Source organism: Typha angustifolia, chromosome 8 (genome assembly GCF_048772165.1).
Source record: "Typha angustifolia cultivar Huaian chromosome 8, ASM4877216v1, whole genome shotgun sequence".
NCBI lineage: Eukaryota > Viridiplantae > Streptophyta > Magnoliopsida > Poales > Typhaceae > Typha > Typha angustifolia.
The window spans coordinates 17,331,834-17,352,331 of record NC_133246.1 but is presented as its reverse complement, the minus strand read 5'-3'; the positions used below and the strand labels follow the sequence as shown (position 1 = coordinate 17,352,331).

The following is a 20,498-nucleotide window of genomic DNA, read 5'->3' as shown; positions in this document are numbered from 1 at the left end:
GTGTACCATCGCTTAAATCTCATGGTCATGGACATTGCGTTTATGTTTTTATTTTTATTTTTTAATTCTATTTGTTGACTTGGTCCATCTCTGGCCTTCATTCAAATTGCAAGGTAGTTGAAGGGATCGAAGTCGTTATCAACTCAAATCTACTAACGCCGATAACGTAACCCGATATTTCTTTCTGATAGATGACATGAATAAGACATCGTCCATTCATCCAATGCTCATGGTTTCTTTCACCGGAAAAAGAACCGGGCTTTTGTACCCAAAGGATAAAAGAACTTAATGGGCTCCGTCATTAATTGGGCCACTTGAGGCCTGCTTAGTTAGTAGTACAAGCAGTTAAGTCCGGGTCGTCCGTAATTTTCTCAAACTCTCCGCCTCTTTGTATTCCCACTCTTCGAATTCGAAACCTGATCGCTCTTCTTTTTTCTCTCTCGTTTTCCCGCCCTATCGCTTTCCCTTTCTCCCTTCTTCCGCGATCCCAGAAACTCTAACAAAATCCTAGATCCGGAAACCTCTGCCTTCCTCGATTCATCTTCCTCCATTGACGACGCCGTGAAATCTCTTTCCTTGCTACCGGAGCCTTATTGATCACCGCGGATACAGAAGTGGCGGTAAATATTTGGTCCTCCTTATCATTTAATTGGACTTAGTATAGAGGAAAACCGAATTTTTCTTTTTATGTTTCTTTTTTTTTATATATAGTTCAAGATTAAGGATGAAATTAGTGAATATTAACGGTTGCTATCTTATAACTCAGGTAGTTTTCCGTGTTTTCTGTAATGCTTGGTGTAGATGTGAGGGATGAAATCTTAGTGCAGAGCAAACTCATATTGCTTGCCTGATGCAGATGAAAAATAGTTCGTATAGTTTTTCCATGGCAGTGTTATGCAAGACATGGAGAAATCCGCCTGAACTACGACTTGTAATAATTTGGATTGATACGTAGAGGCAAGAAAGAAAGCTAGGGTTCTTAACCCTCTAATAGTTTTAGCGAATATATTGTTTTATTCTTCTATATTAGTTATTGCCTCCTTTAAGCCTTTATTCTTGCATGACGTTTTGTAGATCTTTCTTCTTACATGATATGTACATCTTTACTGTCGCATGTCTTTGATGCCCAAATGACAGTGGGATAGACAATTGTACATGCTCAGCCTGTTTATCATATTATACTAAGGTATTATAATGACTTCATATCTCAACATATAACTTGACCACCTGATGCTTCGTTAGAAAATCCCATAGGTTATGAAGTTGCATAATTAAATAGTCAAATATTACTGCTGTTTCTGTGTTCTCTATTTGAAAAACAAACTTGCAGAAATAAATCTTCTCTTTCGTTCGTGTCTGCTGTAGAACTGATACACCATGATATGTAGAGTAGATATATATCGAAGTTTGAAAAATGAACTTTGTCACAGATTACACCATGATATGCATGTAGAATTTTTGTCCATGCTTTTCATGTCGTATGCCCACTTTCAGACAACTAACATGTTGAATAGTTTGTGAAACCTTATTAGCTCACTTTCTTTTGCATCTAAGCATTACTATCTTGATGTCCTTTTCTCAATTGAATATGTGGAAGATTCTCTTCTGGGTAAGGCTTGTGAATATGATGGGAAAAGGTTGTTGAGCCAGACCATGCCATTCCTAGCATCTCAAACTAAAGCTAACAATAAAACTTGCCAGTAAGATCCTTTTCTAGAGTAAAATTTAATGTTGTGAATTATTGATAACGGTCCTTTCAACAGCTTCACATTCATAACAGTCTTTTACTTTTTTGAAACATGTTTCTGTTTGGTATCCTGTTTCATTCGGAGATCTTTTCAACCAGTCAGATCAGCATTTTGGTAGCTGAATATAGGTTTGAAGTTGGAAGCTGGGACATCTTCCTAGTTTGCTTTTAGTAATTTGATATTTGCTTAATTTGTTTCTAACATCTGATTTAACATTTCAAGGTAGTTTGTAATCTTTGAAGCTATGTGTTTTCTTGTTCTCTTTCTTCTTGAATATCAATGGTCCTGTTCACTTATCTCATTGACACTAAACCTTACTAGTTCCTTTTCGTAGTATGATTATGTTTATTGAATTTTATAATTCTCTCTGTAGTGCAGGCAAAGAAATTCTTAACTTATTTACCTGCAGCAATGTGAATGTCTCATACTTGCTAGTGACCTGAAGTATCATCTAATCCTAATTTTGCAACATTTTGTCTTTGGCCTTGCAAACTCCAGCCCTGACTTGGCCATTGAAGCATGTAACCAAGACACTCCTCTAGGTACTACTCTGCGTTAAAATTTGAAGTGGACAAAATGGTACCACCAATATCCTATCACTAGCTCTTCTTTATTTCATTGGTCTATTTTGGAGCTTGGCGGTTCTATCAATTCAATTTTTGAGATAAAAAAACTCGCCATAGAGAAAGCAGAAGAATAAAACATAAAAAATTTTAACTTATACTTGCATATGTGGCTTTTCTTTTTAGGTTTCCTATTCTGTCTTGCATCTCTTTTATTTCATCCTCAAATTCCTTACCGATGCTGCCACTTGCCATTAAGGATATGCAAATGCGTCATGTACTTCAAGATTTTCATTGTTGAACTGCTTTCGTCAAAGTTATCAAAATAAGAAAATAAAAGACCATATGTTACTTGCTTTTTTTGAGAAAGAGAATATATTACTTGCTGATTTTAAACCTTGCTTTGGATATAGTACTTGTTTTTGAAATTTGGATGTTTCTCTATGAAGCTTATGGACAACGGTCAGAGGCTTACCTGTACCTCATTTGGGCCCAAGATACTTAAAATCAAAGTGGAGAGTTGCTTTAAGCATCCAACTCAATTATTGAAGAACAATACTAAATATGCCTCAGATCCTTGTTAAGCTTCACATCTTTGCTTTTGAGGACCAGGCAACCAGCATCAGTCATGTATAGAGCTACTTTGTTTAAAGTTAAAACTTAAAACCAATCGTCTCACCAACAAAGGAGGCTATGGCTCCAATCTTTGACCTTTCTATGCGACATAATGGTATTGGATTTCATTATGACCGAGGAAGCTGTTTCGTTGTCTCATCTACCAAGTATTACCATGCACTACTCCTAATTGTTTCTCAGTTTTTCTGCATATAGTGGCTTTTGCTTCAGTGGTACCAACCCCAACTTCAGTTCATTATCAGAAAATGAAATTAATTCTTGAATAATTAGGACCAAGTCTCATTTCCTTTCCAATTTTCATGATCTAATTACCCCTGTTATGTTATTCATTATTAAAATATCATATGTCACAAGGTACACCTGCAATGGTGGCATGAGTTATGGTTCACTCTTTCTCATTTCTTAAAAAGTAAAAAAGAAGTCTGGCAATTCAAGTACCAATTATGCTTGTAGGTGCTTGCAATGCTGACATGAGTACTTCATGTTTTAAATTAAAATACTGTTTCTGTGTTTTTCTTTTTTCTCATTACTTGTATATGATTTTTTTTTTATAATCTTTACAGTACCTTCTTGGATCTTAGCGGGCATACACTGTTAGTGCTACTCAGATATTTATGGGGTATTTAATTCTCAACAAAAAAGAAATGTCACTCAGATATTATTGTTTTCAAGACTTCAATTGTCGTTGAGACATAAATATTGATGGATGGGAAGTTTCATTGGGTGTGAAAATATTGGGCTTCCAAAAAGAGAGAAATCAGAGCAGGAAACTAAGTGAGTTCTGTTAACTCTAAAAAGAGGTGCCCATCCCCAATCACTGAAGCACAGATATTTTCGTGATACTCCTTTCCATGATTTCTATCCACTTGTAGAACAACAGTACATCTGAACGATGTTTACTGGTAAGTTTCAAGCAAAACCTTATCCTGGTCCTCAAATTATAGTGTTATACTGTGTCATCTGAGTGTCATTGTTAGTTTGTCTGGTAAAATTGAGTGGAACTAGCAAAGCATGTGTTCCTACGTAATTATAATTTTCCCTACTAAAGAATCTGCACCATTTACAACCGATGGGCATTGAGATGGTGATAATGAGTCGAGTTTTGTGGTACTTGATGGGGCCCAGTAAAGGTAAAGCACTGTCTCTTCCTTTGGATGCTTCCTTTCATTCTTAACGCCAAATCAGGGAGCTCAAGCTATGATTGCCGAGGGAATCCGAGTAACTTTTTGATGCAATGGTGTCTCCTCGCGTTAATTAGGTACTTTTTTTAACTTTTAATGCTCTTTCTGCTCGTTTAGCTCTCCCTTATGTTTCCTAGTAGAGTGTTGGCTTCCTCAAATATGTCGAGTCTTTCTGTTTTCGGTTTACTGTTAGAATATAAAAGAAATAGGGATAAATTTTTTTCACCCCTTAACTATTATTCTCTTCCAAAATGACCTCTAAATTATTTTTTTTGTACACAATGAATCTTTTAATTATCTCACTTGCCCCTTCCGTTAAGAAATTTTTATATATCAACAAAAATTAGGAGATCATATTTTTTTAATATAATATTAGAGCTAAAGGTTAAGAGTTCAAATACTACTATGCTCATTTTTGTTTAAAAATATAAGACTTCATTCATTTAAATTACATTCACTGTTAGGTTTGTAAAAATGTCTCATCTCAGAAATAAGAAAAAGCATTAGAATATAAAAATTATTATTTTGTAATAATTTTAATTTTTAGACTAGTTGATCAGTTAATATCTACTAAGTCGGCGGAAAGCAAAAGATCTTTGTGAATATATTAGCTCTCCCTTTGTTTCTCCATGTGAGCACTTCAATTGATTTTTGTTTGGATTCACACTTGGATTCACACATGGATTCAAGCATGACGCAATTAATTCCTTATCTTTTACTATTGCCCTTGAGGAAAATGTTTGCTGATCCAAATTGTTATTCTGGATAGAACAAAATTTTCAAATACAGTAGGGATTGATCTAACCATTGAAATGATTTGTGATTTAAATATGTTGTCTCTCTAAAAGTCAGATTCGAACACAACTGAAATCTAGTCGATCGGGTAAGTAGAATCAAAAGATATTGAGAAAATAATGACCAAGATTAGGAAATAACATGATGGATGTGGATGATGAAAATTAATAATGTGTTTAGAATTATGGGATGAAATAATGGCTAAGGTTGGTGTAATAGTATCTTGAATAAAATGAGGAGGGGAAGAAAGCTTTCAGGATGACTAGTTGCTGAAGTGAAGAGGGAGAAGCGATAGACTCAATCGTAGAAGGAAGCTTGAGATGGATATCGAGGGAGAGGGAGGAGAAAGTTGGCTCAAACTTATACAAAATAAAACCTCTAATTATCAATTATCTCAAAGTAGTTGTTATTCCACGTATTTAGATGTTAGCTAATCATTTAAAAGTTATAAATAAACTTTAATATGAAAACTTAATTGACGAGTGTTGGACGCATTTCAATTGCGTTCGAACAGTAAATAATAGGAATTTATATGTGCGAACGGCTTTCTCAAAAATGAGGAAGAGCTTTAGAATATGAAAATCAATATTTTTTTATAATTTAATTTTTTTAAAAAGTAATTAATGAGCTAATATCTATTAAATCGGGCAAAAGCAAAAGACCTCTGAATATATTAGCTCTCCCTCTGTTTCTCCATGTGGGCACTTTAATTGATTTTCGTTTTGTATCCACACATGAATTCAAGCCTGGCGCATGATGACTAATTTAAGAGCTCTACAGCTAATTCCTAATCACGCATTGAACTATTGAATTGTAGTAGTCTTTCAGAAAGGAGGAAGTGTATGCTTGGATAACTTCTAAGAGCGCTTTTTATAGGTGACCATTAATTTTAGAACTATCGCTTTCCATTTATCAACATACAATATCCCAAGTAGAAGACTGTCCATTGGTAAAGCTACAGTGGCAGGAACAGTACACTTCACTCAGATTGAACTTTTTTTTTTCTGAAAAGAAAAAATCTTGTTGGTTGGCTGGCATGTTCTAATGGCTGAATTAGATGATTACAGCATATTATTTTATTTTATATCTTTTCTCTCTTTAAGCCACTTTCCCTTGCTTCAGATGTTGGCTGTTATTCCAGATGATGCAGTAGCTTCTGTTTTGGACAATACACAACTGGAGAGGATCCAAACTCTACCTGGTCTTAGGCTGTGTTCCGAACATCTTATGCCCCTAGGTAGGAGCTTTCCAATGGTTAGCATCGATCCTTGTAACTCACTGTGGTTCTCTACCGCCATGCTGTAGGAATTTCCTGCATCAACTCTATGTGGCAGTCTGTAGGTGCCTCTCGAATTTGTTTGAGCTTTTTCTAACTTCGACTCCGCCATGTGATATGAGATTTCCTACAACGCTGTCAAGGATCTGTTGCCTTGTAAATCATGGCAATAAGTCCCACGAAAAGGTTATCTCCTCTACCAAATCCACCTGTAGATATTTAGTCAAGTTTGTCCGTAGTGAAGAATTGACCGGCCATCACTTATTCATTAGCTGCTACTGTGAATGGGTCTCTTTTGAGAAAGCAAAAGTTATCATCAAATTCCACAGTTCCCATGTGCTGCTATCTTTTCGCTGTAGCAGAATGATGAATCCCCCCTGGGGATATCCTCTGCTTCTTTGTTATCAAAAGCTGAAGCATCGCACAGGACGTGCACTGGATTTGCAGCGCCATGCCTCCTCTCACTTGATTCTCTTCTCCTCTCTTTAACTTTATCTCTCTCTCTCTCTCTCTCTCGCTGCATTATTGCCTCCCATCAACAAGTATCGGATGGCAGAAGTTATATATTTCTCCATCTCCTTCCTGTGATGGTGAATTCACTCTCCCTCTCTTATTTCTACTTGTTCTTTTCAGAAGCACATTTACCAATGCTTCTGCATTGTGCTATTCTTTTTCTTTCTTTTCCTTTATTGAGATGAGTAATGTGCTATTCTTTCTGTCTTCTTCTACCAGCCTAGTCCTTTTACTACTTCTGCTCGGCTCCCTATGAGCTGCATTGGTTCTATCAAGTGACGTCCGGTTCACTCAGCAACAGCTTCTGAGCTTCTTAGTGGAGGAAATGGCTCAGCAGGTATGTACATTTAGATTCCTCTGCGTCCCTCGCCATTCTCCTCTTCTCCTGTCCCCTTAGCAGAACAAGGTCACTGTTTATCTCATGTCATGTCTCTATGTATTTGTTTACCTAGTTAATATCAAGAGTGTTAATCTGTTTGCGTCTTAGGAGGACTTCTTTATCTATGCAAGTTTTGTCTGAATTAATGACAGGAAGGTGGATGGCCTCTTGGACTGCAGCCATTGCATTTGAGAGTTGGTCAAATTGGGAATCTTGACTTTTCTGGGACTCTTTCGTCCAACACCATCATCACTGAGTCTCCAACGTCCTCTTCTGTTTCTTCATCAGATTCAGAGACAGAGGTCAGACTAGAACTAATAGATGTTTTAAGTGATATTTTGCTCTTTCATACATATTTTAATAGCCCTTTCTATGATCATGATATGCATTTATACATATGTACAGTAGGACACAGGTGATGCTCCGTAGTTGCCTATTCATCTTCCATCAATTACTCCAGTCTTGATTTACTTTCATATAAGGTAGTAGAATAGTTTATTGGAAGTCTTTCTTTTGCTTCAAATATACTTTTATCCCTGTTCAATACCCAAAAATTTATATGAAATAAAATCATACAGTTACCTCTTTATACTATTGAAAAAGTAATGACCTAGGTATAGATATTGTCACAGTTTTAGATAATTCAGGCCTCAGGAGGTGAAAATTATAATTTAGCTTCTTTTCTTTTCTTTTCCTATTGTGGCCTCTGTCAACCCTCATTATAGTGCCAACACCATCAAAGTACGCCTCGTATTTCGCACAATATTTTGATATTGGAACAATAAATCCTTGTTTTACGTAATGAGCTCATAAATGCTATGAAAGGACAATTTCTACCATTGTAGCAGGGTTTCCTTGCTCCTGCCTTCCCTCCATTTTTCTCAAGAGCCATGTTTTGTAACATTGGGGAAAGTTGCAGATAAAAGCGCAACATCATATATTATCCTACATTTCTAATCCAGTATTGCCATTAACCCTGAAACGTAAACCTTGGAACTCTAAAATTTGCTAATTGACAGTCTAATGTCTGAAGGAAAGTTTTATGGATCATGAATCATGATAGTTTGAAAAGATACTAAAAAATATATATATATGAGTATTGTTCTAAGACGTTCTATGTTGATGAATCTTTTGTTTCAGTCGACTGGTTCTTTCTTCCATGATCGGAGCATCACATTCGGCAGCCTCATTGGCATCACCAGCATTCTTGACCTCTCAAATACGTCTCTAAGGAGGAGCAGAAGGAAGCAAGGCAGACCGAGAGCAAAGAAGACCCAAAGGACCACGACCTGGTTCTCTCTTTGCCCAAGAGCTCACCTCAGCAGCGACATGGCTCGCGGTACTCCATCTCTCGGCCACTTTCTTCAGGAGGAGAGGAGGGCAAGCAACGTTCACAGGAGCGCCAGAGTACCAGCTACATATGAGCTCGTTGGGTTACATGGAGACCAATCTACTACTCTGGAGCCCAACCCCCTCTTCTCAAATGGCCTAGTTGCTCCCCCTCAGGTTGATGGAGATGTTAAGCCAGCAAGCACTTGGGCCAGCTCTGGAGTGGAGAATCCTAGGGGAGGATTAGTTCATGGCAATGGCTATCGTTTTGCTTTGGTGTGTCCTTGTCTAGGTGGTGATTCTAGCCATTGAAGGTGCAGTGTACTGCAGATGATCTTTTACACAGTTAGTCCCATCTGGATGAACAATTCGTTCAAATTGAGGTCCAACCAAAATCCCAACCACCTGATGGAATTGACGACGGGTCATTTTTCCATATTGTCGGTGCTGGACTTATCCAATCATCATGACATCTCCTTTAATCTTTGTAGGACGACCAGCCTACCTGATTAGAGAGGTATTTTTCCCTTGACCAAGGGTAACAATGGGCAGTACTGTGATGTGTCGTCACTGGAGCCCGTACTTGAATATTGGTCCCATGAATCCAGGCTATGACAACGACAATGGCTATATCCTATGGCCATTATATGATCTACACTTGTTTGGAATCTCTTTTTTTCTTATTAAGAAGCTAAAATCTAGCTAGCTAGTACAATAGAGGTTCAGTTTGATGAGACCTATCCTGTTGTAGGATTACCTCTTATTCTTTTGGCAGAGCCGATCCATCTCTCCAAATAATTCTATTTGTCACTCTCCTACCTTTTCTCCCGCCAATCTGTTTCTTTCCCTAAAATTTTTACTATGGATTTTGCATCTGATTCTACCACACTTTTATTACCTTTGCCTCGGCTTCTTGTAACCCAAGTACTACAGCTATTGCCTCACTAAATTCTGAGGACACCTCGGCAATGGGTTCCGATGCTGCCACAACCATTTCTCCACTTTCATTCCGGATGACAAAGCCTGTACCCCCTTGATAATGGAGGTCATCTAAGGAAGGGTCCATCTGAGTTGAGTTTAAGTTATCCAGAGAATGGCGGCTCCCATCGGACATTACGAGCACTCCTCCTTTGCTTGTGCTTGTGGCCATCCACCTCGATCATACTCCATGGCCAACTGCACCGCTAGGCTTGCTGTCACCACAACAGATTGCTTATCTCCTCGAAAAACCTGGCCATTTCGTCCCTTCCAAATTTCCCATATGCTCGAGGCAATGACTGCTTAGATGAAAACACGCTCACAATCCTTATCCCAGATCGAGCTTTATCCAATTCTTGTCAATCCTTGCATACAAATTTCCTCCCAGTCTTAGGCTGACGTCCACCTGGTCCCAAACTTCCTTGGCGAATCGACAGCCAAAAAATAAATGGCCGATGGTTTCCTGGAAAAACCCGCAGAACCCACAATTATGGTCAGGCACACATTTGATGCTGTTTAAGTAGGCCTGCGTAGGTAAGTGATCCCAAAAGGCCTTCCAAATGAAGAGATGGATCCTGGGTGCCAAAGATAAGGCTCATAAATTTGGCGCAATCCGGCCAAGCGTCAGTTTTAGGCTTTATCAAATATTTGTCGATGGACATAGTCTTGGCTTCACCATCTTCCTTGGGAGCCTAGACCCATTCGCCATCTTCCTTCGGAGCCTGGATTTTAAAGGCCAAGCCCTCCCCGAAACACATGAGCAACTTCTCCACGTGCCAGCCATGCTCAATTAGCAACTCCTCCACTTTGGACCGCTCATCCAGGAGTCTAGCATGCACGTAGCTAGGAAGACGGATTAACGAAATCTCCAATATCCATGGCTCCATTAGCACCAGCGTGCCTTCTCCATTGCCAATACTTTGACAAAAACCATCATGTAGATCCTTGACAGCTCCGACAAGGCCTCACCAAATCCATGACTCTCTTCTCCTTTCCTTCCTTCCATATAGAAAGCTCTCCATATTTGTGCAGCGGAATACTAACCCAAGGCGATTGTCTAAGTCGAAGCATAATGGGGACATGCAGCCCCAACAACGCTTTCCTAGCCGTGTCTTTGCCCTCGTGACGGTGGCCTAGCTCACAAGGTGTAAACCCCAACGATCAACTACTTTCTCCCAAATGAAGGCTCGCAATATCTTCATGATGGCATCCAGAACGGAGTTTGACAGTCATGTCGAGCCCATCCAGTAGTATCGGATTATAGTGAGCACCCCTTGGACCACAGCGATTGTAACAGCCAGTGAAAGAGTGCTTCTCTTCCAAGTGGAAGGGAAGGGAGAAGAACTTGTTTGGAATCTAGCTTCCCCTTTCTCTCAATATCTTTAGAGGTGATATGGATTTGCAATTAATGTTGCATCACGCCTTTCATACCTTCCCGATAGTATCCACTCCCATGTCATGAAATTTTACTGCTTAACTACTTCTCAACTACCAGTTGGTTAGGCCACCAAAACAACCAACCAGCAAGACACAATTCTTTGGATTTGGGTCGATTGCTAACATGAAAAGTTATATATATTGAAGTAAGTGTATTCTTAATATATTTGATTACTAGTCTTTAAAGACGGCGCCAGAAAAGTATAATATTTTATCCCTCAAAGATACCCTACTTGACACGGCATTTGGGAGTTGGGAGGCGTTCCAATCCCATGTCTTTTACCTTTTGACCGAGACCAAGATCGTCCTTTCAATCAAGCATACAAGTGGAAACTAGAAAAAAAACAAGAGATCACAGAGATGTCCACTTCACCGTCACAAAGATAAAAGACAAACAAAGGAATACAACAAGCAATTCAGAGAAGAGCAAGTAAGCAAAATATAAAAATATAAGTCAAAAAAAGCAAATATAAAAAGAGTAGCAAAGAATACAGACCCATCCCCCATGATCAATTATATGGGCAAGAGTCACATGGTAGCCGCCAATGCCTAAGAAAGCTCTCTAAAATGTACTGTTATTTTCACACCATCCTTGATGATTCAATTCTCACAGACAACTACATATATATATAGAGAGAGAGAGAGAGAGCTTCACTTTACTTACTATGTGAAAGCACTGATGAGAGTCTACAATGGGTTCAAGATGCAGCTTATAGTAGAGCTTTCACTGTGGGTGTTTCCAAGGAAAGCGCATCTACAGTATCTCTCAACAAAGGTAGACTTTTTTTTTTTTTTTTGCACCTTTACTAACAGGAACCACAATATTGCTAGTAGGAATCCCACTTGCCAATCGGACAGAACTGGAAAGAAGACCACTTATTTGATTTCATGTAGCTCTTAGAATGCCCAGAATCTACACGAGCTGGAACTGATCTGCTTCCCCAAAATTGATAGTCATTTTAACTGCCTCATAAGCTAAGGCTTGTCCACCATGTCACTACTGTCAGCTATCCGACCTGAGCCACGGCTCATCTTTCCAAAGGAGCCCATAGCTGAAGAAAGGCCTTTGAAGCTGCTGCTCTCCTCGCTTAAGTTACGAGACCTCCTTGACCTCCTCAGCCTTGGAGAGATGAGTTTGTCTCCCTCATCGTTGGCCTTGGTCTTGGCCACCACCAATTGAGATATGTTGCTCCGGCAGAAGGGGCAGGCAGGCGACGGTAAACACAAAGTTGTGGGATTAGGCTTGTTGTGGCAGCATAAGGCCAATGTGCAGGGAGCGCACATTTGGTGTCCGCAGTCTTGGACCTCAATTGTGCAAACTTGGTCGAAACAAATGCTGCAGAGCTCAGTATCAGTTGCCTGCAAGATGCAAATTTCCTCATGAAGCCAATCACAAATATAACACAAGCTAGATGTTCAACTGTCTAGTGTATGATCATATCAGTTGCTGGTTGCACAGCTTCATGATTATTCAGCAAGAAATCAATCAATGACCTAACGCGAAATCAGTGACAACACATCAAGACTTCCTATCAAGATGTTACTACAGATGAACACGATACACCAAATGGTGAACAATAACAAAGGGTTGTGGACGTACAAAGTGACATGTCTCCTGTCTATAACCTCCCATCAACTAATAATTGAGCAGTAGGTAAATACATAATGGCTTCCATAATACATGTTGGAGGAATCATGCAACTAATCTTAGAGAACAGGGATGGCTGCAGAAGGGCATCCAGTGTTACCTTTAGTTAAGTTGAGATAGATAGCTAAAACTACAAATCGGACACAATTCATGTAACAATCAAGTGTCTATGTACATTACTATCCCACCACCAAGAAGGGCACGGAAATTGTCTCTTTGTATATTTCTATCACATTGAAGGAAGATACGAGAATAACTAGTCTTCGGAAGAATTCCATTCAACACTAAAGATAAAAGTAGAGAATCGTGAACTACCTCAGAGCTAGCGTCATCAGGCACATCATCTGAATAGGAAGGGGATGGCAAGGAAAATCTTGTTCCCTTTAAAATCTTCTTCTCCCTTTCCCTGTTAGCCTCCATTAGAGCTGCCTCTAGCAGAGCCTTTGCATCTGGATTGAGTTCACTAATGAATTTCAATGGTGAAGGCCAAACCAAAGGCTCTGCTGATGACGGGTTTAATAGAGCTGCACATGCTCCATGGTTACGCTTCAGTGCAACAGCATATGGAATTCTTCTGCATATACCAGCCAAACGATAGAAGTATTGTAAGAGACTTCAAAGCAAATTATAACCTCTAATTGTCTAAAAGGTAATACAGTCCTATCAAGTTTAAGTTATGAAAATATCCAATCAACATGTACTGGGAATAGCAAGTTAAGATCATAAACAGATTTGTGTAACAGCTCACATATTACATTCAAGAATGTTGTCCAAACACACGGCTCATGTAATGATAAATCTAAAATAATTAGTTCCAAATAATGGTGTCCAAAGTATCCTCACCCAGAAGAGTCCCTCTGAAGCCGATCAGCTCCCCAAGCAAGTAATTCGCGAATACAATCCAAAGACCCTCTGCGAGCAGCCAAATGCAGCGGTGTGCTACCTGGAAAACTGTAATCGCGATCTCTTTAAGCAGATGGGTACAATCACAATATGCAAGCATAAAGGAAATGGCAAGCAGCAAGGGAATAAGTAACTGATTTACCCATAAGCACCAGTGGAAGCAGAAACAATAGCCCCACTGTCTAAGAGAATATGGACACAATCAGGTCGCCCTTGTCTTGCCGCAAGATGCAAAGGAGTTGCTCCATTGTCATCTCTCACATTTACAAACCGCGCGAATCCCCTGTAGTTCAATGGAAAGTAAGAACCTTAAGAGTTTTAAGAGCTTGATCTACTACACCTATCAATCTACTAGTTATTGAAGGGTCCATAAAACCCACCAAGAATCAGCAACTGAGGTAGATTGCGCTGCAGAGAGAATAGACTTCAAGCAATCCAAATGACCATAGTACGCCGCATGATGCAAACAAGTCCTCCCGTGCAACGAATCAAACATCAAGATCTAAGTCGATTCAAAGTAGATCAAGATCAATCTCTCCATCACAAATCAATACACCAGGCAACAATTATATCAAACTTAACATATGCGAACAATGAAAAAAGTGGAACTTGGCTCACATTCGCGCCAGCTTCGAGTAGCTTTTGAACGCACTCGATCTTCCCATGCATAGCCGACAGCATCAGCGGAGTCTTCGCGACCAAAATCCCAAGACGATCAGATATTTGCATAAAGAAGAAACTAGCTAGCGATAATAAAGATCAAACTTTCTCATCTTTCTCACCTGCTTATGGCGATTCACCACATCAGGATGGACAGGTCCATCCAAAATCGCCGAAACGACCTGCAACCAAAAATACCTCGTCAATCCACAACCCATAGACTTCGTCGAAAACACCAAATTTCGAAGGAAATTTTTAAAAAAAAAGACGACGCAGTGCACGATTCGAGCAACCAACCTCGATTTGTCCATTCGCGGCACCGATATGGAGCGCGGAGAGTCGATCGTATACGGTAGTCCGGTAAAGCATATCTGGGTCAGTGCTCAGTATAGCCTCCACCATTTCCAAGTCCCCCACTTGGACCGCTCGAAAGAAGTCATGCTCGTCCCCGGATCGGCTACAGCTCAGCCCATGACCCATCTCCGCCTCCTTCGGCGCCGCCTGGCCACCGCCGCTGCCGCCCCCCGAACAGAGCACTTTAGCCCCCGGCGCCTTATACCGCGCCGTCCGGTGTGGACGAGAGTCGAGCGCTTAACGAGGAGGTTGAAAATTAAAGAGACGAAATGGAGGATGGGATTAAGAAACAAAATCTTTCGAGTCTTAAAGTCCTCTTTTGGGTATACGGTCACCTCAACAGTGAGGTTACCGTAGAAACTATGGGCAAAGCCTCATGGGGCCATAATTATAGAGTCTGGGATGGACCACCATCAAGGACAAAGTGGGAACAAGGCTATGCTCTTATATGACCCACAATTTAGAATTCTTACATAGGTTTTACAAAAGAGTATAAATTCCATGAGTAATTAAACTTTACTTTTTAATGCAGAAGGAAGACATATATAGTGCCATTGCCCACAAGAAGAAATGGACTCTGTTGTCAGATACTATTCACCCTTCACTCTTCACTATCCAATTGAGTCTTTTTAAGCATATGAAAGGGATTTTTGATTGTGAACGTAGTTACGGATTGTCCCCAGAGCTATATTAACTTTACTCTATGTGTGCTTATAACAAAAATTTGGGTAACTTGTTCTCACCTCCGGTGACGCTAAGGCTGCTCATGTGGATTGGTGCTTACGAGAGTTACAAGGACCGAATCGGGCAGGCTGGGCAGGTGGCAGCGGGCAGCCTTCGGATATTTTCGGTGGGTATTTGATTTCTTCAGTTAATAGGATCTCCTGTAAGGCGAGTAGTTTTGGGCAGTCCGTCGTCGGAATCCGAGTTCTTTCTCTAATTTTTCCACGCGGCTTTAATTACACTAATTTGACCTGGGAATACTACCGCGGAATCCTAATTGGGGCTTATTAAATTAATCTCTCCGTAATTAAATTTCCAAACCGTAAAAAGTTGACCCCCTTTTGGCTTGTTTCCGGCATCCCTCTTCTCAATACAGAGGAGCATTTTTGTGATTCATAAACAAATTTACTATGACCATATCTCGAGTATTTAACGATCACTAAAACGACGGTATAGTTAATAATTTAACTCCACTTGTAGTTCTATAGCTTGAAAACTTCTTAAACTTTGTTGAGGATAAAAACAACTAGCCAGTGGATCATTATGTTAAATTGTACATTATTAATATATATAAACCTAATTATAAGGTGGGCCCAATAGGTTAAAATTAAAATTTGAATTTGTTTTGTTTTGTTTTGTTTTGTTTCATTAATAGTGGCCACTTTCAAGTCTCACCCTAATGATGGATTGCTACAACATTCTACCAACAAGAGAGGGATCCTTCACCTTACAACCAAATCAAATCTAAACCTCCAAAAAGTCGGTTCTCCTCCCAATTCTTCCCCTCATGCAAAGTATAGACTATTAAACTCTGGACACCCTTCAAGAAAAGCCTTTGTATCATGGTCTATTACTACTGCTTGAAGATAAAGTTGTGACCTGTATAATAACACCTGGTTATCAGATAATTACTATTATATTAATCTGCAAGGAGGAAGAAAATATCCTACCTAACATCACCAAGATGTTAGTCACATCACATTTGTAACACCTAAGACAGTTGATTAGATTACACAAGTTTGGAACTTATTCTAACTTAAGCTGTGTGCTTGAAATAGTCAAGATAGGTGATGAGTTTGCTCATATGGGGCCATTCAGAAGAAGGAAGAGGAGGAGAAGGGAGAATAAGTAGAACAGAACAAGCAAGGAATGAGATCATGATTTCACTAGTGGGTGCTTATTCTATGTCAAATTATATTCCCCAGGCCAATGCATATTGGGTGAATAAATATCTCAACCTCCTTAGCTGGCATCTTGCAATATTCAAGTTAATAGAGAGGAGATTATACTCAGTTTGTATAAATATATAAGGGAAATAAGATTTTGATGGGAATTTAAATTTTATTCTTGATTCTTTATATATATAGGCTAAATCCTGTTTTAATACAAAATGCATGTAATTATCGTTACGTTTGTAGCAAACAGATAAAATTATTTAGTCTAATCTATAAGTCTTTTGGCGGTCGAGTTATTACTCCTATCTAATTGTGGCTGCTATTTCAAACTAACACACTGTCGAGTTATTAAATTAGAACTAAATTCTTTTAATAATAAATTTATTTGGAGTTTGAATTTAAACTTACAATTAGGTATGGTGTCAACTTTCTTCCTAAAGTTGGTTGGTGATAGGAAACTAAACCTCAACGGCCCAGCCCGCAAGTTGATAACCCACAAATAGTTACTAAATAGAAGATTTTATCCAAAACCAGATGCGACGAATTGTACAACCGGGTAGGTGGCAGTCTCTGATTGGATTTAGACAGTCCTCTAGTTAAAACCGGTCGCATATAAAACTCTACGCACCTATTTGATTTGATACCTACGCTGGTGTGTGAAATAAGAAGAGAAATGAATAGTAACGGCGTTAAAAAGTTCGGCGGCGGCCGGCGACCGACGGGAACGCCGTCGCTCGCGTGGTCGTCCGTCGTCGTAGTCGTATCCCTCCTCGCTGGCGCTTCCGTCGTCCATAACATCTATAAGCCTGATCTGGTCGGCCTACTTTCTCTCTTGCCCATCACTTGTTCGTCAAAATGCCTCTTAATGCTTTCCTATTCTCTTTCAGACGCTGCCGCCGGTGGAGAGCAAAGAAGAGAAGGCAAAGGAAAACCCAAATTAGCTGTAGGAGTTGGATCTTGAGACTGTGGAGTTCTCACGTTAACTCTTTAAGCTTTGTTCTCTAGTTAGATGAATTGGAGTTCATTTTGGGAACCAATTGGTTGAGAACTCTTTTTTTATTGGATTGTTTGTATAAGAGAATAAAAGGAAGTGATTGTCTTTCTCTCCTTGAATTGCCGCACCACTTTTCTACTTGTTCTACTTGTTGAGAATTTTAGAATGGAACAATTCATTTTGAACCTCTTTTTATGAGCATTAGAATTTGCCTGTTCCAGTTCCAGATTATGCCAAGAGTTTCTTTTTTCAACTTTCTTGTTAGTTTAGCATTTATTCCTGCATAAGACCATGATAGCAAACATTCTAAGGGCCCATTTCACCATTTGGTTTGTCGTATAAGAGATGCTGTATGTTTGGATGCATCATTTAGCTTAAGAATCATTGTTTGGGTTGTTGTATTTGGAGATGCTGTAAATAAATAATATATCTCGGTATCAGAAGGGTAGGCATGCATTGGATTTTGATCCATACAAAAGTGAACAGCAGATGTTCTTGTCCTTATGAAGAAAATCAATCCTTCATTGATGACCTTCACATAGATTGAGAAATTGAAGCAAAATCTGAGATAGAATTCCAAATAAATCTGTATACATGTAGAGCAAGCATTGATCCAGAAAACAATTCAAACTGAATACAAGCAAAAAATAAAATAAAAAAAGAATCATCAAGGTGGACAAAATAGAACTTTCAGTAAGGTTGATAGTAGTACCCAGCAGTTCCATTATAAGCCATTGGCATTCCAAGAGGCATAGCTGGGTTAGGAACAAAGTTGGATCCATTGGTGAGCTTAGCCAAGCTAGCTTGCCCCTGCATTCCATCTCTCTGGTACTGCATCCACATCTGCTGCTCCTGCACCAGCAGCTGCTGCTTCTTCTCCACCTCCGCCATCTGCACATAGGAAGGAGGAGGAACCGTAAGCGACGCCGCAAACGGATCGCCTCCAATGGTCTGCACTGAACCATCGGGTGCAGGCAGGGCGAGAACCGGAGTGGCGCTACGCCCGGGGCCCGGCAAAGCTACACTACTGGAACTTCCTCCGTTCACTTGGGAGCTCACGTGCTGCTTGACCATCCCTTGATCATACATCCCATTCAAGAGTAATGGATCGAAGCCGCCGCCCAATTCCGCCTTCTGCTTCGCGAGGTTGCTGACGGTTTCGACGAGGGCCAGCTCCCAATCTGCTTTCCCAGGCTCTGCCGCCGGTGTTTGCCACGCAGAGGTCACTTCCGGCTCTCCATCGGATGGGAAGGCTTCCCAATTGCCATTGGTGTTGTTGGCCGCTGCTGGTGGACCTGAGAACAGAGCCAATGCGAGCTTGTTCCCCTGTTCGTCTGCGGTTGTTGCTACTTCCCTGAGATCCACCAAATCACCCTGCTGCTGAGGTGGCTGTGGAGGTTTCGCCTTCTTGATTTCGACCTTCACTTTCTCCAGCTTCGGCTCCGGCTCCGGCTCCGACTTCTCCTCCTCTCTGTAATCGTCAGGTGCTGGGAGTGCCTTAATGCTATTCATGTCCTCCACTGGTTCTTCCATCCGAACCGGCTCCGGCACCGGCTCTCTCACAGGGCTCTTCCGCCTCTTCGCTCGGTCTCTCATGAACTCCTCCAACGTCTCCAAAAGCTTTTCAGTAATCCGCTGCACTTCCGGGTATTCCGACGACCGCGCCACGCCTGTCTCCTTACACCAACCATAAAACGATCTTAGCTCATCGATCTGCTTCGCCGCGCTAGAGTAAGCCTCGAACGCCTTGACGCACTCCGAATACTCCATGTCGAAGAATCGATCCAAGAGCACGGCCAATGCCTCGCAGATATCGGCGTAAAGCTTGAAGCTTTCTTTTATGATCGGATACAGCGCGACCAGAACCATCCTGCTGTGCTTGGCCGCGCCGGTGGGGCGACAAGCGAGGAATCTATCAAGCACCTGCTGAAGCTGGTGCATCCAACCTGTTGGAATCCAATTATATAAAATCTGTTAATCAAATATAAAACCTTTCATCCATTTAATTCAATATGCCTAAAATAAAATTCATTCCCTGAATCATAATTTGATAACACATTGCAAATTGCACTATCGCATTATGCAATTGGTGCGCATCCGGGGATAAATTGATACATAATTCGGGTAGAAAATGCAATCTAGCATTCAAGGTTCGTGAAACCAACCTAACACTCTCTCTGGCTTCATGTCTCTCAACGGAGTCGGCGTCTTCGTCTGCGGCGGCCTCCTCTCTTCGCGATAGTCTCCGTACTCTGTCCGAGATGGCGATGATTTGCCCTGTTTGCGCTCGTAGAGCGAGCATTCCAAGCGCTGGTCGAGGTAGAGAGCGTAGGTCCGGACGAAGGCGGAGTGGTCCCACGAATTGGAATGAGCGTCGTCCCGGAAATCGGACATGTTGAGGAGGCGGGTGCCGCGGCGGGTGGCATAGAGGATCTCGTGTTGGAAGGCCGGGTCGCCGTCGGAAAGGAGCCGGTCGACGAGCATGAGGGCCTTGAGGGCCACGATGTAATCCTTGGTCTTGCCGAGGCGGCGGGAGACGGTGGCGATGCAGGAGCTGACGTGGCCGCGGGAGTAGGAGGTCAACTGGAGGATCTCGCGAAGATACTTCTCATCGGCCGGCTGGTCATCGTGGCTGGTCGCCTTCACGATCGCCACGTCGAGCTCCGGGGAGATATTGTTCGATGCTACCTTCGCGATGCTGATGCTCGTCTGGTCCTTTACCGCTCCCAAAGTTTTGCGGATCGATCCCATCTTGTTCTTGATAAAATCTAAATCCAAATTTTACGAGAAGAATTCGAAGAAACGGATTATAACGGAGTAGAAAAGACAGATCGACTTAGTTACCTGATCACCGATGTGCAAAGATATAGTGATGGATCTGAACTCCGTCGACTATACTTACTTCCGATCCATGAGGAGGAGAAGAATTGAATCGGATTTGTCGCCGTCAATCGAGGGGTGAGAGAAAGAAAAATTGGAAGGAGAATTGAAGGGAAAAAAACAGGAAGAGGGAAGAAACATAGATGATGGCTTGGTCGCTGTCGATCGAACGGTCGATCGAGCTTTTCCAACAACTCATTTTGAAATCGCCTCCGTAGACCGCCTCTCATGGGTTCGGTTCAAACTTTACGTGGACGGATTACCATATAAGTTGCTACATATTTTCTTAAGTTAACATTAATATAATTTATCGTTAACAACGTGGA

The 20,498-nt window shown here is 40.9% G+C and overlaps 3 protein-coding genes across 5 annotated transcripts; 1 reads left to right on the top strand and 2 right to left on the bottom strand.

The window, feature by feature from the left end:
- The first annotated feature begins 3,530 nt into the window (after window positions 1-3,530).
- LOC140764764 (uncharacterized protein At3g17950) lies at window positions 3,531-10,866 on the top strand. Of its 3 annotated transcripts, XM_073103507.1 has the most exons (5): window positions 3,531-4,205; window positions 6,046-6,385; window positions 6,932-7,049; window positions 7,244-7,393; window positions 8,232-10,866. In XM_073103507.1, exons 3-5 carry the CDS (start codon window positions 7,038-7,040, stop codon window positions 8,730-8,732), a joined length of 663 nt encoding a protein of 220 aa, XP_072959608.1. In that variant the 5' UTR covers window positions 3,531-4,205; window positions 6,046-6,385; window positions 6,932-7,037; the 3' UTR covers window positions 8,733-10,866. The 3 variants fall into 3 exon arrangements, with proteins under 3 accessions (XP_072959608.1, XP_072959605.1, XP_072959606.1); XM_073103504.1 differs by lacking the exons at window positions 3,531-4,205; window positions 6,046-6,385 and adding an exon at window positions 6,407-6,789 and having other exon boundaries at window positions 8,232-10,865; XM_073103505.1 differs by lacking the exons at window positions 3,531-4,205; window positions 6,046-6,385 and having other exon boundaries at window positions 6,796-7,049; window positions 8,232-10,865.
- Window positions 10,867-11,392: 526 nt separating this feature from the next.
- Window positions 11,393-14,691, bottom strand: LOC140764763 (E3 ubiquitin-protein ligase XB3-like). The gene is made up of 8 exons (XM_073103503.1): window positions 14,344-14,691; window positions 14,169-14,228; window positions 14,005-14,076; window positions 13,767-13,888; window positions 13,529-13,669; window positions 13,327-13,434; window positions 12,799-13,057; window positions 11,393-12,194 (listed from the first exon to the last, which is right to left on the bottom strand). The coding sequence occupies exons 1-8, from the start codon at window positions 14,524-14,526 to the stop codon at window positions 11,811-11,813; spliced, it is 1,329 nt and encodes a 442-aa protein (XP_072959604.1). The 5' UTR covers window positions 14,527-14,691; the 3' UTR covers window positions 11,393-11,810.
- Window positions 14,692-17,727: 3,036 nt separating this feature from the next.
- Window positions 17,728-20,394, bottom strand: LOC140764153 (putative clathrin assembly protein At2g25430). Its single transcript, XM_073102549.1, has 3 exons — window positions 20,137-20,394; window positions 19,458-20,060; window positions 17,728-19,238 (listed from the first exon to the last, which is right to left on the bottom strand). Exons 2-3 carry the CDS (start codon window positions 20,041-20,043, stop codon window positions 17,983-17,985), a joined length of 1,842 nt encoding a protein of 613 aa, XP_072958650.1. The 5' UTR covers window positions 20,044-20,060; window positions 20,137-20,394; the 3' UTR covers window positions 17,728-17,982.
- Between the last annotated feature and the right edge of the window lie 104 nt (window positions 20,395-20,498).

Excerpts from the sequence above, each read along its gene's own strand:
- LOC140764764 (XM_073103507.1), top strand. Across the intron at positions 7,394-8,231 it reads CATCAGATTCAGAGACAGAG|TCGACTGGTTCTTTCTTCCA; the intron begins GTCAGACTAGAA and ends CTTTTGTTTCAG.
- LOC140764763 (XM_073103503.1), bottom strand. The coding sequence starts at position 14,526 with ATGGGTCATGGGCTGAGCTGTAGCCGATCCGGGGACGAGCATGACTTC. Across the intron at positions 14,229-14,343 it reads CCGCGAATGGACAAATCGAG|GTCGTTTCGGCGATTTTGGA; the intron begins GTTGGTTGCTCG and ends TTTTGGTTGCAG. Across the intron at positions 13,058-13,326 it reads CTTCAGAGGGACTCTTCTGG|AAGAATTCCATATGCTGTTG; the intron begins GTGAGGATACTT and ends TGGTATATGCAG.
- LOC140764153 (XM_073102549.1), bottom strand. The coding sequence starts at position 20,043 with ATGGGATCGATCCGCAAAACTTTGGGAGCGGTAAAGGACCAGACGAGC. Across the intron at positions 19,239-19,457 it reads GAAGCCAGAGAGAGTGTTAG|GTTGGATGCACCAGCTTCAG; the intron begins GTTGGTTTCACG and ends GGATTCCAACAG.